The 12,627-nt window shown below is 40.2% G+C and overlaps 1 protein-coding gene across 9 annotated transcripts in view; it reads right to left on the bottom strand.

Annotated features, from left to right (window-relative positions):
• The window catches only part of LOC137380631 (C-terminal-binding protein 2), a 318,116-nt gene that overhangs the window by 175,089 nt on the left and 130,400 nt on the right, over positions 1-12,627 (bottom strand). For 6 of the 9 annotated variants that reach the window (XM_068052758.1, XM_068052757.1, XM_068052763.1 and 3 more), the window contains exon 1: positions 1,335-1,409. Coding sequence is in view for 3 of the 9 variants with exons in the window: in XM_068052764.1 (XP_067908865.1) it covers positions 1,335-1,412; positions 10,544-10,601 (136 nt within the window). In the remaining 6 variants the exon portion in view is untranslated. Of the gene's footprint in view, positions 1-1,334; positions 1,413-10,543; positions 10,713-12,627 lie in introns of those variants that run through there. The other 3 variants (XM_068052764.1, XM_068052765.1, XM_068052766.1) reach the window with 2 other exon arrangements.

The following is a 12,627-nucleotide window of genomic DNA, read 5'->3' as shown; positions in this document are numbered from 1 at the left end:
GTACAATTAGAAATATACTGGAAGACATTAAGACGTCTAATAAACTTTAAAGTTATTTATCATGATATGCTATAATCTGCCAATATATGAATTATGCAATACACTACACTTGCATTTCTTTATAATTTATGCAATAAATGTATGCCTATACATCTTGGCTAATTTGCATATCCTCACTAAATCAGTTTCAATGATTCCACAAATGTGATGCTTGTAAATGTATTTTTAAATTTGTTAAAATAATGCATGTGAAAGCACTGGCACTATTCTTAAATGCAGAGAGTATCCTACTGTCCATAAATAAGGAATGGTCAATTGGCACTAAGCTCCACGATCTTAAGATTCAGTTGTACTATATTGCTTATTACTGGAGAGTTACTGCACCCAAGTCTTTATGTCTAATATAAGTTAGACAACCAGAGCTAATTTTTTTTTTAAATATTGAACGCTAGAGTAAAGGAAATGATATCACAATCCAATTGACTCACAAACATTACACATGCACCTTCACCAATGTAAGATTTCAACAGGCATTTTGAAATATAGATGTATTTAGGATATTACAATAAATGAGACATTTTAAAATACACAATTAATATATTCACAAAGATCTGAACATTTAACAATTTATGTATCCTAAACTCATTAGTAATTCAAAAATATCAAAACTGTTCCCCACAACGTTAGTCAATAGACCCTCACCGTCTATTTTCCAAGAGTTCATTAAACTAATAAAAAATCAAATTATAAAATAATCCAAGCTTTTTAATCATAAATACAAGTCCTGCTACCCACTTTTTTCCCAAAACACGAGTCAATTTAAGTTAAGACACGAGTGTACTGCATAATCTGCAGTATTTCACAGTGATAGCTACCATGGAATAATATTTCAACCAGATGTACATTCCCACATCCCCTAAAGACATCTTCATTAGTTAACATCCCTCCCCTCTTCTGCAGTTAAACAGTGGAAAACTACAAATATTGACAACTTCATTATAACCATTAACATCTGTTTTAAAGGGACAGCAATCACAGATTTAAAAGCTGTGGTTTCTTATGCCATTTTCCCTAAAAGCAGACAATGTAAGGTCAAGATTTCTATCACATACTATGAATGGGGGAAAAAAACATTTTTTTAATGCAAGGTTCAAATGTTTTGGATCAGTTTTTAAATTTAGATCTCCTATTAAATTCATCTTTTATTTTGAAAGCCTACATGGGGTCAGGTATATGTGTGGTACACAATAACCATGGGCTGCTGTCATTTCATAAAAAGGGATTTTCTTTGTTCTTTCTTCTGACCTTCCTCAGTCTGAAATGTGGGTACGTACCTCTCCTTGCTGCTGCTTTGCCTGCCAGACTGCTGCGTTCCTCTGTAGACCGCTGTTGGTTTCCCCACCAAGCCCCCGCTTTAAAAAATAACAAGAACATAAGGCTCCTACAGTTTGACAATATACGTTTTTCAATGTAATTAGGGGCAAGGGGGAAGAAGTGTTTTTTTAAAACTGTTGAATCTCTAGCTTGTTATGTACAAACACACACACACACCTCTGTTACAAAGGAAACTTGAATTTTATTTTTAAATCATGCAATATTCTCACATGCTGTAGCTGTAACTTTTATAGAGCGCCAACAGGTTCTCTTAACTCATCTTCCCTACAGCGCATTCAGGCAGTCACTCAGTTTGGGCTTGAGATGATATCACATAAGAAGAATGTGAAAGCACATAATGGTAATTATAATTCATATAACAAAGGCATGTTTATTCAAATGAAGAACTATTAAAACAAATCATGTTTTAACATTTTCATTTTCTAACAATTATTAACAGTAGTTATTAAAATCAGGTTAACAAAGCCATAAAAAGTACAAACAAAACACTGGGGTTTATTTCAGTGGAATAGCATTCAAAAGTAAAGAAGTTATGTTTAACTGATGCAGAACCTTGGTTAGACCACAGAGAGGGATATTACAAAAAAGGATTTAGAAGCACTGGAGAAAATGCAAAAAAAGATTTATAAGGATAATACCAGAACTGACAAGAGTACAACTATCAGTAAAGATTGAACAGGCTAGGGCTCCTTTCTCTAGAAAACAGAAGGCTGAGGGGTGTCCTGATAGCAATGTTTAAAATTATGAAGGGGTTTGATATGCTAGACATAGAGATGACGCTTCCATTTATGGAGGAGTCCAAAACTAAGATAATATATAAATATAAACTAATAAATCCAATAAGGAATTCAAGAGAAACTTATTCACTCAGAGAGTGATGAGAATGTGGAATGTGCTACCACATAGAGCGGTTGAGGTTAATAGCATAGATGCATTTAAGGTGAAGCTAGATAAGCACATGAGTAAGAAAGGAACAGAAGGATATGTTGACAGGGTGAGAAGTAAATAGATTGGGAGGAGGCTTGGGTGAAGTATAACACTGACATAGAGCGATTGGGTTGAATGACCTGTTTCGATGCTGTAAATTCAATGTACAATTGGTGCAAATAGAATGTACAGTGCCTGATCAGCCCGGTCCTCAGGAAGACCTTTACCGATAATCAGTTTTTTTTTAACTCTCCATGTAAATCTATGTGAAGCATCCTTACTGACACTGTCTATATATGCATGTATTTGCAATCAGAAAAAATTGTCTCAGGGACCTAATGAAAAACATTATACTTGTGAAAGACGATTTCTTTTGGACCATGAAAAGGCCATTGGGCCCGTCCTTTCCTCAGAAGTCAATCCCACCTACACTCCTCACCATAATTTTTTCTCTCTCCATTCCCCATTATACAACTCCACAGGAAAAAAAACTCTTCCTAACTTTCCTTCCTACTTCTAACCTAATATTTAATTATCATAAGAGTTAGAAGCGATAACCATACTAAATTTGCATCAATCAATTTTGGCAATTCCCTTCATAGATGGAAAACAACATACAAATACCCTTAGGACCTCTCAAAGTACTTGACAGTCAATGGATTACTTTTCAAGTGCAGTCACTGTTATTATGTAGACAAACCTACAGAATAGGTTTGCCGACAGTTTTTTTTTAGGAGGATCTCATTTTTGCTCTTTCTTTACCTAACCCCATCCCTGCAAAGTGACTCTCCAGCGTGGCAATGGACAGTTAAACTCATGGACTGAGTTACAGGCACAATCAATGACCCCGAGCACCACTCATAATACGGTGAATTTGCTCAGTATTGAAAGTGCTCTTAGCCTCTTTTCCGTCCCAGTCAAAAACAGTGAAATCCAGTGACAGTAGCTGTGAATTTCAATTTAAAACAGTTATTGATGACAAACAATTATAAAGCTCCTTTCACAACTTCACAACATCCCAAACTGCTTTACTGCCACTGAATTTCTTTTGAAATGTAGCCATTGCTGTCACATGAACATATGAATTAGGAGTAGGTGACTCGGCCCCTCGAGCCTGCTCCACCATTCATGGCTGATCTGATTCTAACCTCAACTCCACATTTCCGCCTACCCCCAATAACCTTTCACCCCCTTGCTTATCATGAATATATCTACCTTTGCCTTAAAAATATTTCAAGACTGCTTCCACCGCCTTTTGAGGCAGAGAGTTCCAAAGACACACGACCCTCTGAGAGAAAAAAATTTCTCTTATGTAGGAAAAGTCCTCCCTTTTTGTCAATTTTCTCCTGGGCCCTCTATTCTCCTGGTAACACCGTTCTCAGGTAGTCTTAGAGATATCAAGCACACTCTCATCTTACTCCAAATGGCTGTTCTTCAAACAAAAGTTGAGGAACTGAGTGTCAGCCGGCTATTTCACTGCAGTTGGTATCACAGCCAAGCCCAATGCTATTATCACTCAATATTCACATGTGCACAGTTCTATAAGGACCAGGATTCAACTCCAGGGAATTCCTAATTTGTAAGGCTCAGATAAACCTCTACATTGGCTCCAGGTGGTCTGGCCACGTCTCCATTTTGAAATTCTCATCCTTGTTTTCAAAACCTGCCATGGCCTTGCCCCTCTCTATCTCTGTAAGCTCCTCCAGCCTTACAATACTCCGAGATATCTGCACTCATCCAATTCTGTCCTCCTTTTTAATTGCTCCACCATTGGCAGCCATGCCATCTGCTGCCTAGGCCCTCAGTTCTGGAATTCCCTCCCAAATCTCATCTTTATCTTCCTTTAAGAAGCTTCTTGAAATCTAACTCTTTGACCAAGCTTTTGATCCCCAATCCTAATATCTCCTTATGTGGTTCGAGATCAAATTTTGTTTGAAAACATTCCTGTGAAGTGCTTTGGGACACAAGAGGAAATTAACACAACACTGGTATCACAGAAACTATAACCATAATTATCCAAACCAGCCCTGTATACACACCCAACCAAACATGCTAGAATATCAGAACACATCAAAGCAGCAATTACAGTTTTGCAGTAACTATACAAATAATGTTAAAACAACAGTAACATTCATTATAAAGTGAACATCATCAGGGAGTGAAAACTGCAACCACTTGACTGCCTATCCAAAAATATAATAAAAATATACAAGCTGATGATCAACTCTCTTTAGACCCCATACACCCAACTGACATCAGCAGTTTAAAAAGGGAGTCTCATGACCAGTATACCTTACAATGAAACAGTGGAACAGAATTAGGATTCATTTTAAAATCATTTTTAAAAAGTATATATGTTAAACTAGTTTTGAAACAATGAGTTCTGATATTCTAGGGCGAATTTATTGGGAGAATTAGAGTCTGTCACTGGTGGGACAGACATAAATTAATGTACACAGTTAAAATGATACAATTGCTTTAAATATCCTAGCTAATGATTGTACCTCAACTCACATTAATTCAGAGCAATCACAGTGATGGCCTTGCTAATTCTGGCTAATTACCCCTCGCCAGTGATTTCAGCAACAATGTGTGAATAAGAATATTTTTAAAGAATAAAATCAGAGCAAAAGAACAAAAATTCAAGAGTAACTTTTTGAAACTGATTTTCAAAGAGTTACCAACTCAAAGGCCTCTGTAATTAGTGGAACTCTAGCAGAGATCAAGGATTGTGTTTCTGCTGTGAAACAGTTCTTGGTGTCCACACATCTGAGGTCAGTTCAGTTGCTTCCTGCACAAGTGCAATTTAATTGGGACAAATGATTGCTTAAGCTCCTGATACCGACCATCCTGGCAGATGTGCTTTTCTCAAGCAATTTTCACCCCTAACTTTAAAAAAAAAATAAGCCCAGTGGGGAATAGAGCTTAAACAGACTTCAAGTATAATCACGAGGTGCAATAAAGGAGCTTTCTCAAAGCAAGTAATATGCAATAAGCATTCAACACACTTGAAGAAATACTTGCATTTATATAGCACCTTACCACAGCTCAGAAATCTCCCAAAACACATCTACAATGAATTACTTTGTAGTGGCCAAACACAGCAAATCCCAGAAACAACAGTAAGATACATGACCAGCTAGCCAGGATACAGGATCTTTAACAGAAGCCTGAACGAAAGGAGCAAGCGGATGGAATGTTGATTCAATGTCTCATCCAAAAGATATCACACTTCTGGAAATGCAACACTTCCTTAAGACTTCACTAGAATGCCTGCTTAAATTACATGCTCAAGTTCTAGAGCGAAGCTTGAACCCATAACCTTCTGACTCAGTGGCGAGATCTAACAACTGATCTAAGCAGATCTTAAAGATTGATTTTGACGCGACCCACCCAGCAGGAAGCAGAGTTAAAAATCACAGGGTAACTAACCCACCGATACACCATAGCGATACCACCGCCTTCTAACTTAATCTGCTCTTTGGAGCAGATGTCAAGCACACCCACTTGATTGACATCATTGAGCCCCGGCTGGTAATTTAACTGTGGCCTGAGCACAGAAACTGTTATAAATTTCCCCCCAGGTGATGACAGCAGGAATAGGACCCAAGACCAGAAGAGGCCCAAACAGGTATGGGTTGTATTCTCCTTGTGCAGCCAGGAGGCTCCTCTGAGCCCAACAAGGAAAGTTGAGGCCTCCTCCACCCCAGGCTCCATCCTTCCCTCTCTCAACACCCTCCAGAAATCCCATCCCTGCAGCTTTTATTGTCGCCAGCTGAAAACCTCCTACTACCTGAAATCCCTCTCCTGCCATCCAGCTGCCTGTTTCGACCAGCAGCAGGCATATGAGGCCTGGGGATTAAAATCAGCTGAACTGTAGGCTGCTGAGGTCTGCGGGCTCCAGCGGGATTTGGCACTTGCCTCGTTCGCCTCCACCTCTGCTCCCCTGCCACCTGCCTGACTCCCCCTCCCAGTTAAAATCAGGGTTTGGATGTAAATTGTACAGAATTTCTAAGTTTTATATTTGAATTGCAATACTTTTTTTTATCCTTTAAACGTCGCTGCCTCTTCCCTTTAGGGTTACGCAACCAACATAAAGTGATAGCAAGTGACCTATTCCCAGATGCTACCTGATAGAAGGTGAGTGGCTCAAAACCACTGTGGGGGTATCACCCTTTGATCCGCCCTTTATATGAGGAAGCATCTTGACAACATGAGACTGGAAACTCAATACAGAATTGCAGAGGAGGAGAGGACAGATGGGGTCAATGTTTTGATACACCTTCCTTGCATGTGTATTTAAGTTGTCGTGTAAGAAACTAATCCTCAATCTGATTCGACTTTGTTGCCAGCTGTGTAAATGGACAGACAGGGATGCCACAGGTACCTCTGTCCTTGGTTACAGCTGCTCGATGTACTGAAATGTAGTTCAATGAACTGGTCCCCTTTAAGAGGAAATGACAAATTAAAGAATGCAGCTGGAAATAATCTCCTGTCGTAATCAAATCCACAACCGTGGAATTTTTACAGCCATTCCTTTTCCCTCATTCCAGTTATTCTCAAATCTGTAGCTATCAGATCTGATGAAAAACATCAGACAGAAAGGCATATTTCAAAAAGCCCAATGTCTGCTTATTTGTTCTCTTTTAACTTGGCTTCAAAGCCACTTTTATAAAACAACAAAGCATGATTACCCTCAAATGTGGATGAAACTTACTTTAACATATCACGGGCAAAAGGGACTCTTAAGCTGCTTTAAATATATTTGATACAAAAGCAAAGACCAAATGAAAGACACACCATGAGAACGCTGCCTTTCCTTCACATCTTGCCACACAGCAGCAATGTTTTGCACCACAACAATCACAGGGAAGGGCCTTTGCCAAACTACAAATGAGATGTGGCTGTAATGTGTATAATATGATTAACTAGAGCATGTTCAGCTGTTTGTCTAGGAATTACATTTCCCCCTTGTTGAATCACGAGTACATCACCTGCCAGTACTTCACCCGAGTGCCCACCCTTCATTTTTGAACCCTATCGAGTGCAAACGGCTTACTTCACCAGAAGGAGATTCATAGCCGAGCCTCATTCACTCCTCATTCATTGTCCATACAGTGCATTTGCCAGCAGGGGCCACTGCATAACAATGGGAGCAAGAATCCTGGCTGGTTTTTTTTCTACTCTTGCCCTAAAGGCTTTGCAGCCAACTGTTCTAACCCTAGCGTCATCCCAGCTAAAAGTGACCGTCTCAAGAGAATGGGAATTGAAGCGGAGTCCTTCTGATTTTGTATAACAGTGCGCAAACCCACTGAGCATTTCTTTGTATTCTGGTCAAGAAATTACATAGAAATCGATTAAAAATGGTTAAAACTTTTCAACCCAGGGAAGCAATCGCAAATTTAGCCTCAGCATCATATGCCCTGCTAAAACAAACAAAACAAAAACGATATAAATAGTGCATGAATCCAAAATAGCTGTACATAAATCATAACAATTAATGCCAAAGACTTGCATCAAGTGCACTGTAGTAGTTGCAAACGTAAATGAAATGACTGAAAGGATTTTACTGTCCAAACTTGCTCATCTCTAACCGCACACTGGGAGATCTGCCTGCCACAATTAAACAAAAAAAAGAAGCTAACAATAATATATAGTAAATGTCTTGATGGAGCAAACACTACTGGAGGCTACTAAATTACTTCAGAGGGGCATGAGTGCAAAATGAAAGCGCTTTAGGAGACCAGATAATAACATTTCCCTAATAATGGGGACACATATTTCTATCCAACCATAGGATGAGTGATCACGACCTTTCACTGATGGCTATTCAGAGGTAGAATGAATTTACCTGTCTCTAGGTTATGCACTGATTAACTTCTACTTGTTTCAGATGCAGTCCAAATACAGTCAGATGCAGGCATACTGAACACTTTCAGATCAGACTGATTTTTTTGCCATCATATCACAATTTATTCACCCTCTATTATTATGCTACACATATAGAGGACTCCGTAGACTATTTTATGTAGCGACTAAATATTGTTTATTGAAATTAGAAAGTGTATTTTTATCCTAGTAAACATGAATGAAGACTCCAAAGGGGGAGTTTTATGCTGTCCTCCGCGTCGGCTTTGGAGTCGGGAAGAGCATATAATCAGGCAGGATGGTAGCGAGGTGGGGGTGGGGGAGGGGGGTGACCCCACCACCTTCCTGCCTCCACCCAAATTAAGTCTGGGGTGGGCAGGTCTGTGAATGGCCTTCCTGCCTCGCTGCCAATTGAGGCTCTTAAGTGGGCAATTAATGAACAATTAAGGGCCTCATCCCACCACTGCTGGAAATAGCCCTGCGGCAGGCGGGCCTGTCGTCACATGGGGCGCACACCAAGCAAACCCGTGCAGGTTGTTTGCCAGCTCCGGGTGTGAGGGGTCCCTTGTTAACAGGCACAGCGCCTGAACGTGGAACCCGGCATGGGAAGGGGGGGAGCCACCAAGAGCCACCGTCTGCCCTTGCTGCCAACCACCCTACACCCCCTCCCCCACGACCCTCATCATGTGAAACCCCTCCCAATGAGACTTACCTGTGGCCTGGGTCCAGGGCGTTGGGCAAGAGCTCCACTGGCAGAAGCCACCGCCTTCGCAGTGGCGGTGCTCAGTTTAAGAGCTGCTGGCCTCTGATTGGTCAACAGCTCTCAGCAGGTGGGACTTCCACTGCCAGAGTCCTTCATCCCAGGCAAGGCCTGCCACTGTCCACTTACGTGCCTCGTTGGCACTTGATCTGGCAGGCCTTCCCCAGAGGAGGCAACAGGGGGCTCTTAACGCTGCTTTTGCTGGTGGCCGAGACCCCCATCACTCGGATATAATCCCGGCCCAAAATTGACACAGTCTTAAGTATAAATTCAGAGACCAGTCCGCAAAGGACGGTCCTGTTTATAATGCATGCAGTTAACAGAAATGGCCAGCTCCACCCTCTGTTCCAAATCAGTGATCTACTGGGGCATGCTGGTGACTGTTACTGAACCAAAGGGGGAAAACTTCAACAGGGATGTAAAACAAGCGAGATTGGGCCAGCTCCCCCATTATACACTCTGCCCATAATATACTCTGCCCGCTATACACTCTGCACTCCTTATCTGCCCGCCCCCACTTTACACTCCATCCCATTTTCCTTTCCACTCACTTGGAAATGAAAATTGGTGGACCATATAACAGGAAGTCTATCTGATATCGCTCATTTTACACCTCAATCAGAGTTGGAAATTCTGCCTATTTCTCTGCACAAGCACATCTACGTCATTGCTCCCAATAAATAATACAGGAGTTAGAATGTAAAATCGCATTTCATTTTTAAAAATGGCAATTTTGTTGCAGTTAAGTGTTTAACAGGCATGTGCAGTCAAAAATAAGTTACAGTTGTTACTCGAATTTCACGGCTGTGGACATTCTTCAGTGTGGGGATAGCAAGTGGCTTCGTCTGGAGGTTGAGGTTGCTATGTTATGTTTACAGGGCACTATTATCACCTCGTTTACATTACAGCACTAAAAGAACTTGCATTTATAAAGCAGCTTTTACATCTTCAGAATGTCCTAACGCAATGCACAGTCAATTTTCACAATGCAAGGTAACAAATCATAGGTTAGTCTGTTCCGGAGCGGAGGACTGGGACGGACTGGACAGCTCTGTGGAGAGCCGGCATGGACTCGATGGGCCAAATGGCCTCTTTCTGTGCCATAAGTGACTCTATGATCATGGGAGGAATGTTGGCCAGGTCACCAGATCTCCCCTGCTTTTCTTCAAATAGTGCCACTGGATTTTTTAAACACACCCAGGGCTGCAATGCAACTTTTCAAAGAATTCTTTCATAGGATGTGAGCATCGTTGGCAAGGCCAACATTTATTGCCCATCCCTGATTGCCCTCCATCAATGCAGCACTCCCTCAGTACTGCGCTGAAGTGTCAGCCTAGTTTGTATACTCAAGTCCCTGGAGTGAGGCCTGAATCCAAAACTTTATGACTCAGATGTAAAAAGCACTACCATTGAGCTAAACTGACACTGCTATTCTAATTGAAGGAAATGCAATATAGGATCTAGTCTAGGTTTTACATTGTTCTTCAATTCAGCAAACCTGCCAGCCCAGTTTATCAGATCTAATGATCTAGGGATTTTTCAATAATCAATTCCACTATTACTAGAGAACAAATAACTGTACAATCTGCTTACCTTCACAAATTCGATCCAATCGTTGTCGTTTCACTTTGTGCTTGTCCATCAGAGACATCAGCGATGCTACTCAATGAATTCCTTTCAATATAACAGGCAAACAGCGTTTGAGGTATTCACAATTCAGGTGAATCCACAGGAGCTCAAGTGCATAACTCTAATCCAAATCCTGAAAGGAAATTTGAGGACAGAAGAATAGTCAGTAAAACTGGAACCACACGAACATTTAGAATCAAACTTACATTAAGATAAAGAAAAACAACAAAAACTCTTAGAATGTTGCACCACATCATGTTTTTGTTAGGATATCCTAACATTCCACAATCAAGATAATAAAATACATTTACAATTACACATAAAGCGTAACTTTGATCAAGAATCTTTTCACCTTTGTGTTCTATTGCTAAACTCCATACTGAATGTGAAAATTTCTTGCTTTCGAACAGCAGAGAGAATGTTTTTCTCTTGCTTATACAATGAAAGATTTAGTGGGAAAGTGACCATGTGCAGCATTTTCCAGCCATTTAAAGGTTAACCAAACTATTCAGTGTGCAACAAAGCCTTGTGCCTCACATACACAAAGCCAAGACTACAATAGTTCTCAGCTAGAACACTGGCTAAATCAAGGTCAGAAGCCTTCTTCATATCTTGTGACCTTTGCTGCTACCATAATAATTAGATGTCCATGAAACTCTGTGAGACCTTCATTAATAAGCAGTTCAATGGCTCAAGTAGATGCCCAAGAAACCGATCTGCCATTTGGACTCTCAGCCAACCCGCCACCATAGTAAACAGAGGTCAGGGGTTAGAAACCTATATGGATCTTGATGCAAAGCTAGAGGTAAATATGTAACTAAAACCCATGCATGCTTCCTTTGTGATGCATTTATTAGCCACTCAAGTAATGCACTGCCACGTTACTGCAGTAGAACTCAGACTCAATTAAGCTGTGCTACATATCACAACGTATTATTGCATCCTGCTGTCACTACCGCAATTGTATGATGTAATCTGAGACCAATCACAGTACAGAATGGGTCTCTTGACTGATGGATATTCAAGCAATAACCTCCTTTTCATGAGAGCATGAAGCTCATATGTTGATTGAATACACTGTTCAGCCCAAAGAGGCCCAGGATAAATAGATAGTATTGCTGTTATGATCTTGAGGACAAAGGTTAAGTTGGTACAAGCTCACCTAAATTAGTGCTGGAATTTGAATGATCACCCACAAGTATTTATCTATACATCATTTTTTTTTTCTTCCACTGCAGTCTCAGAAATGCTTACGTTGAATTTATGACATAGCGACTCTAGATTCAATAAACCTCAGACACTATTTGTGAGAGTGATCACATACGACAGTAATACAAATTGTTGCTAGAAACCTACCCAATTCACAATTTTCACAGAAAACACTACAATGGTAAAAGAAATGAAATTAAAAGAAAAATAAAAGTGTGTTGGGTGTATCGCAAATCATTGCAGCCAGCAATAATCAAAATTACCATCATACTGGGCAACTGGAGCTGTCTGACAGATAATGTTGTATAAAACTGCCTAACACATGGCTTCAATTTTCTTTAGTTTAAGCTAACAGGACAAAAATAAATAATTTCTGGTAAAAAGCTATTGTCACCACATTGGAAAAATATGCTCCAAGATCTCGGGTCAGTGCACAGCATGTTAACTGCTGGGGAAGATGGTGCTGCAGCATTGCATCCTTTACAACATGGCTTTCAGAGTATTCTAGACTTTACCTACTTCTCAGCCTATATAAAATCACTGTTGTAACTACCTGTGGTGATAATCACTCCACTATTCCATCACTGACCCTGCTTTTGCAAGTTTCTGCATTCACAAAATCAGTAAAGTCTTGTTGAAAATGACAACACACTTACAACTTTCAGAAGACTCTACATTCAGGGAAATTAGACATTTAATAGCACGCTCAGTGAGAAAAGTTAACAGATTGCAATAATTTGATGAATATATTTAATAAGATCAAATCAGCGTTGCCATCCATTGACCAATTAAAAGGTACAAAGAATTTTACAACAGAGAACTAGGCCATTCAGCCCGCT

This window comes from Heterodontus francisci, chromosome 20, assembly GCF_036365525.1.
Source record: "Heterodontus francisci isolate sHetFra1 chromosome 20, sHetFra1.hap1, whole genome shotgun sequence".
Taxonomy (NCBI): domain Eukaryota; kingdom Metazoa; phylum Chordata; class Chondrichthyes; order Heterodontiformes; family Heterodontidae; genus Heterodontus; species Heterodontus francisci.
The sequence above is the reverse complement of the archived record's forward strand: the minus strand, read 5'-3'. Positions and strand labels throughout refer to the sequence as shown.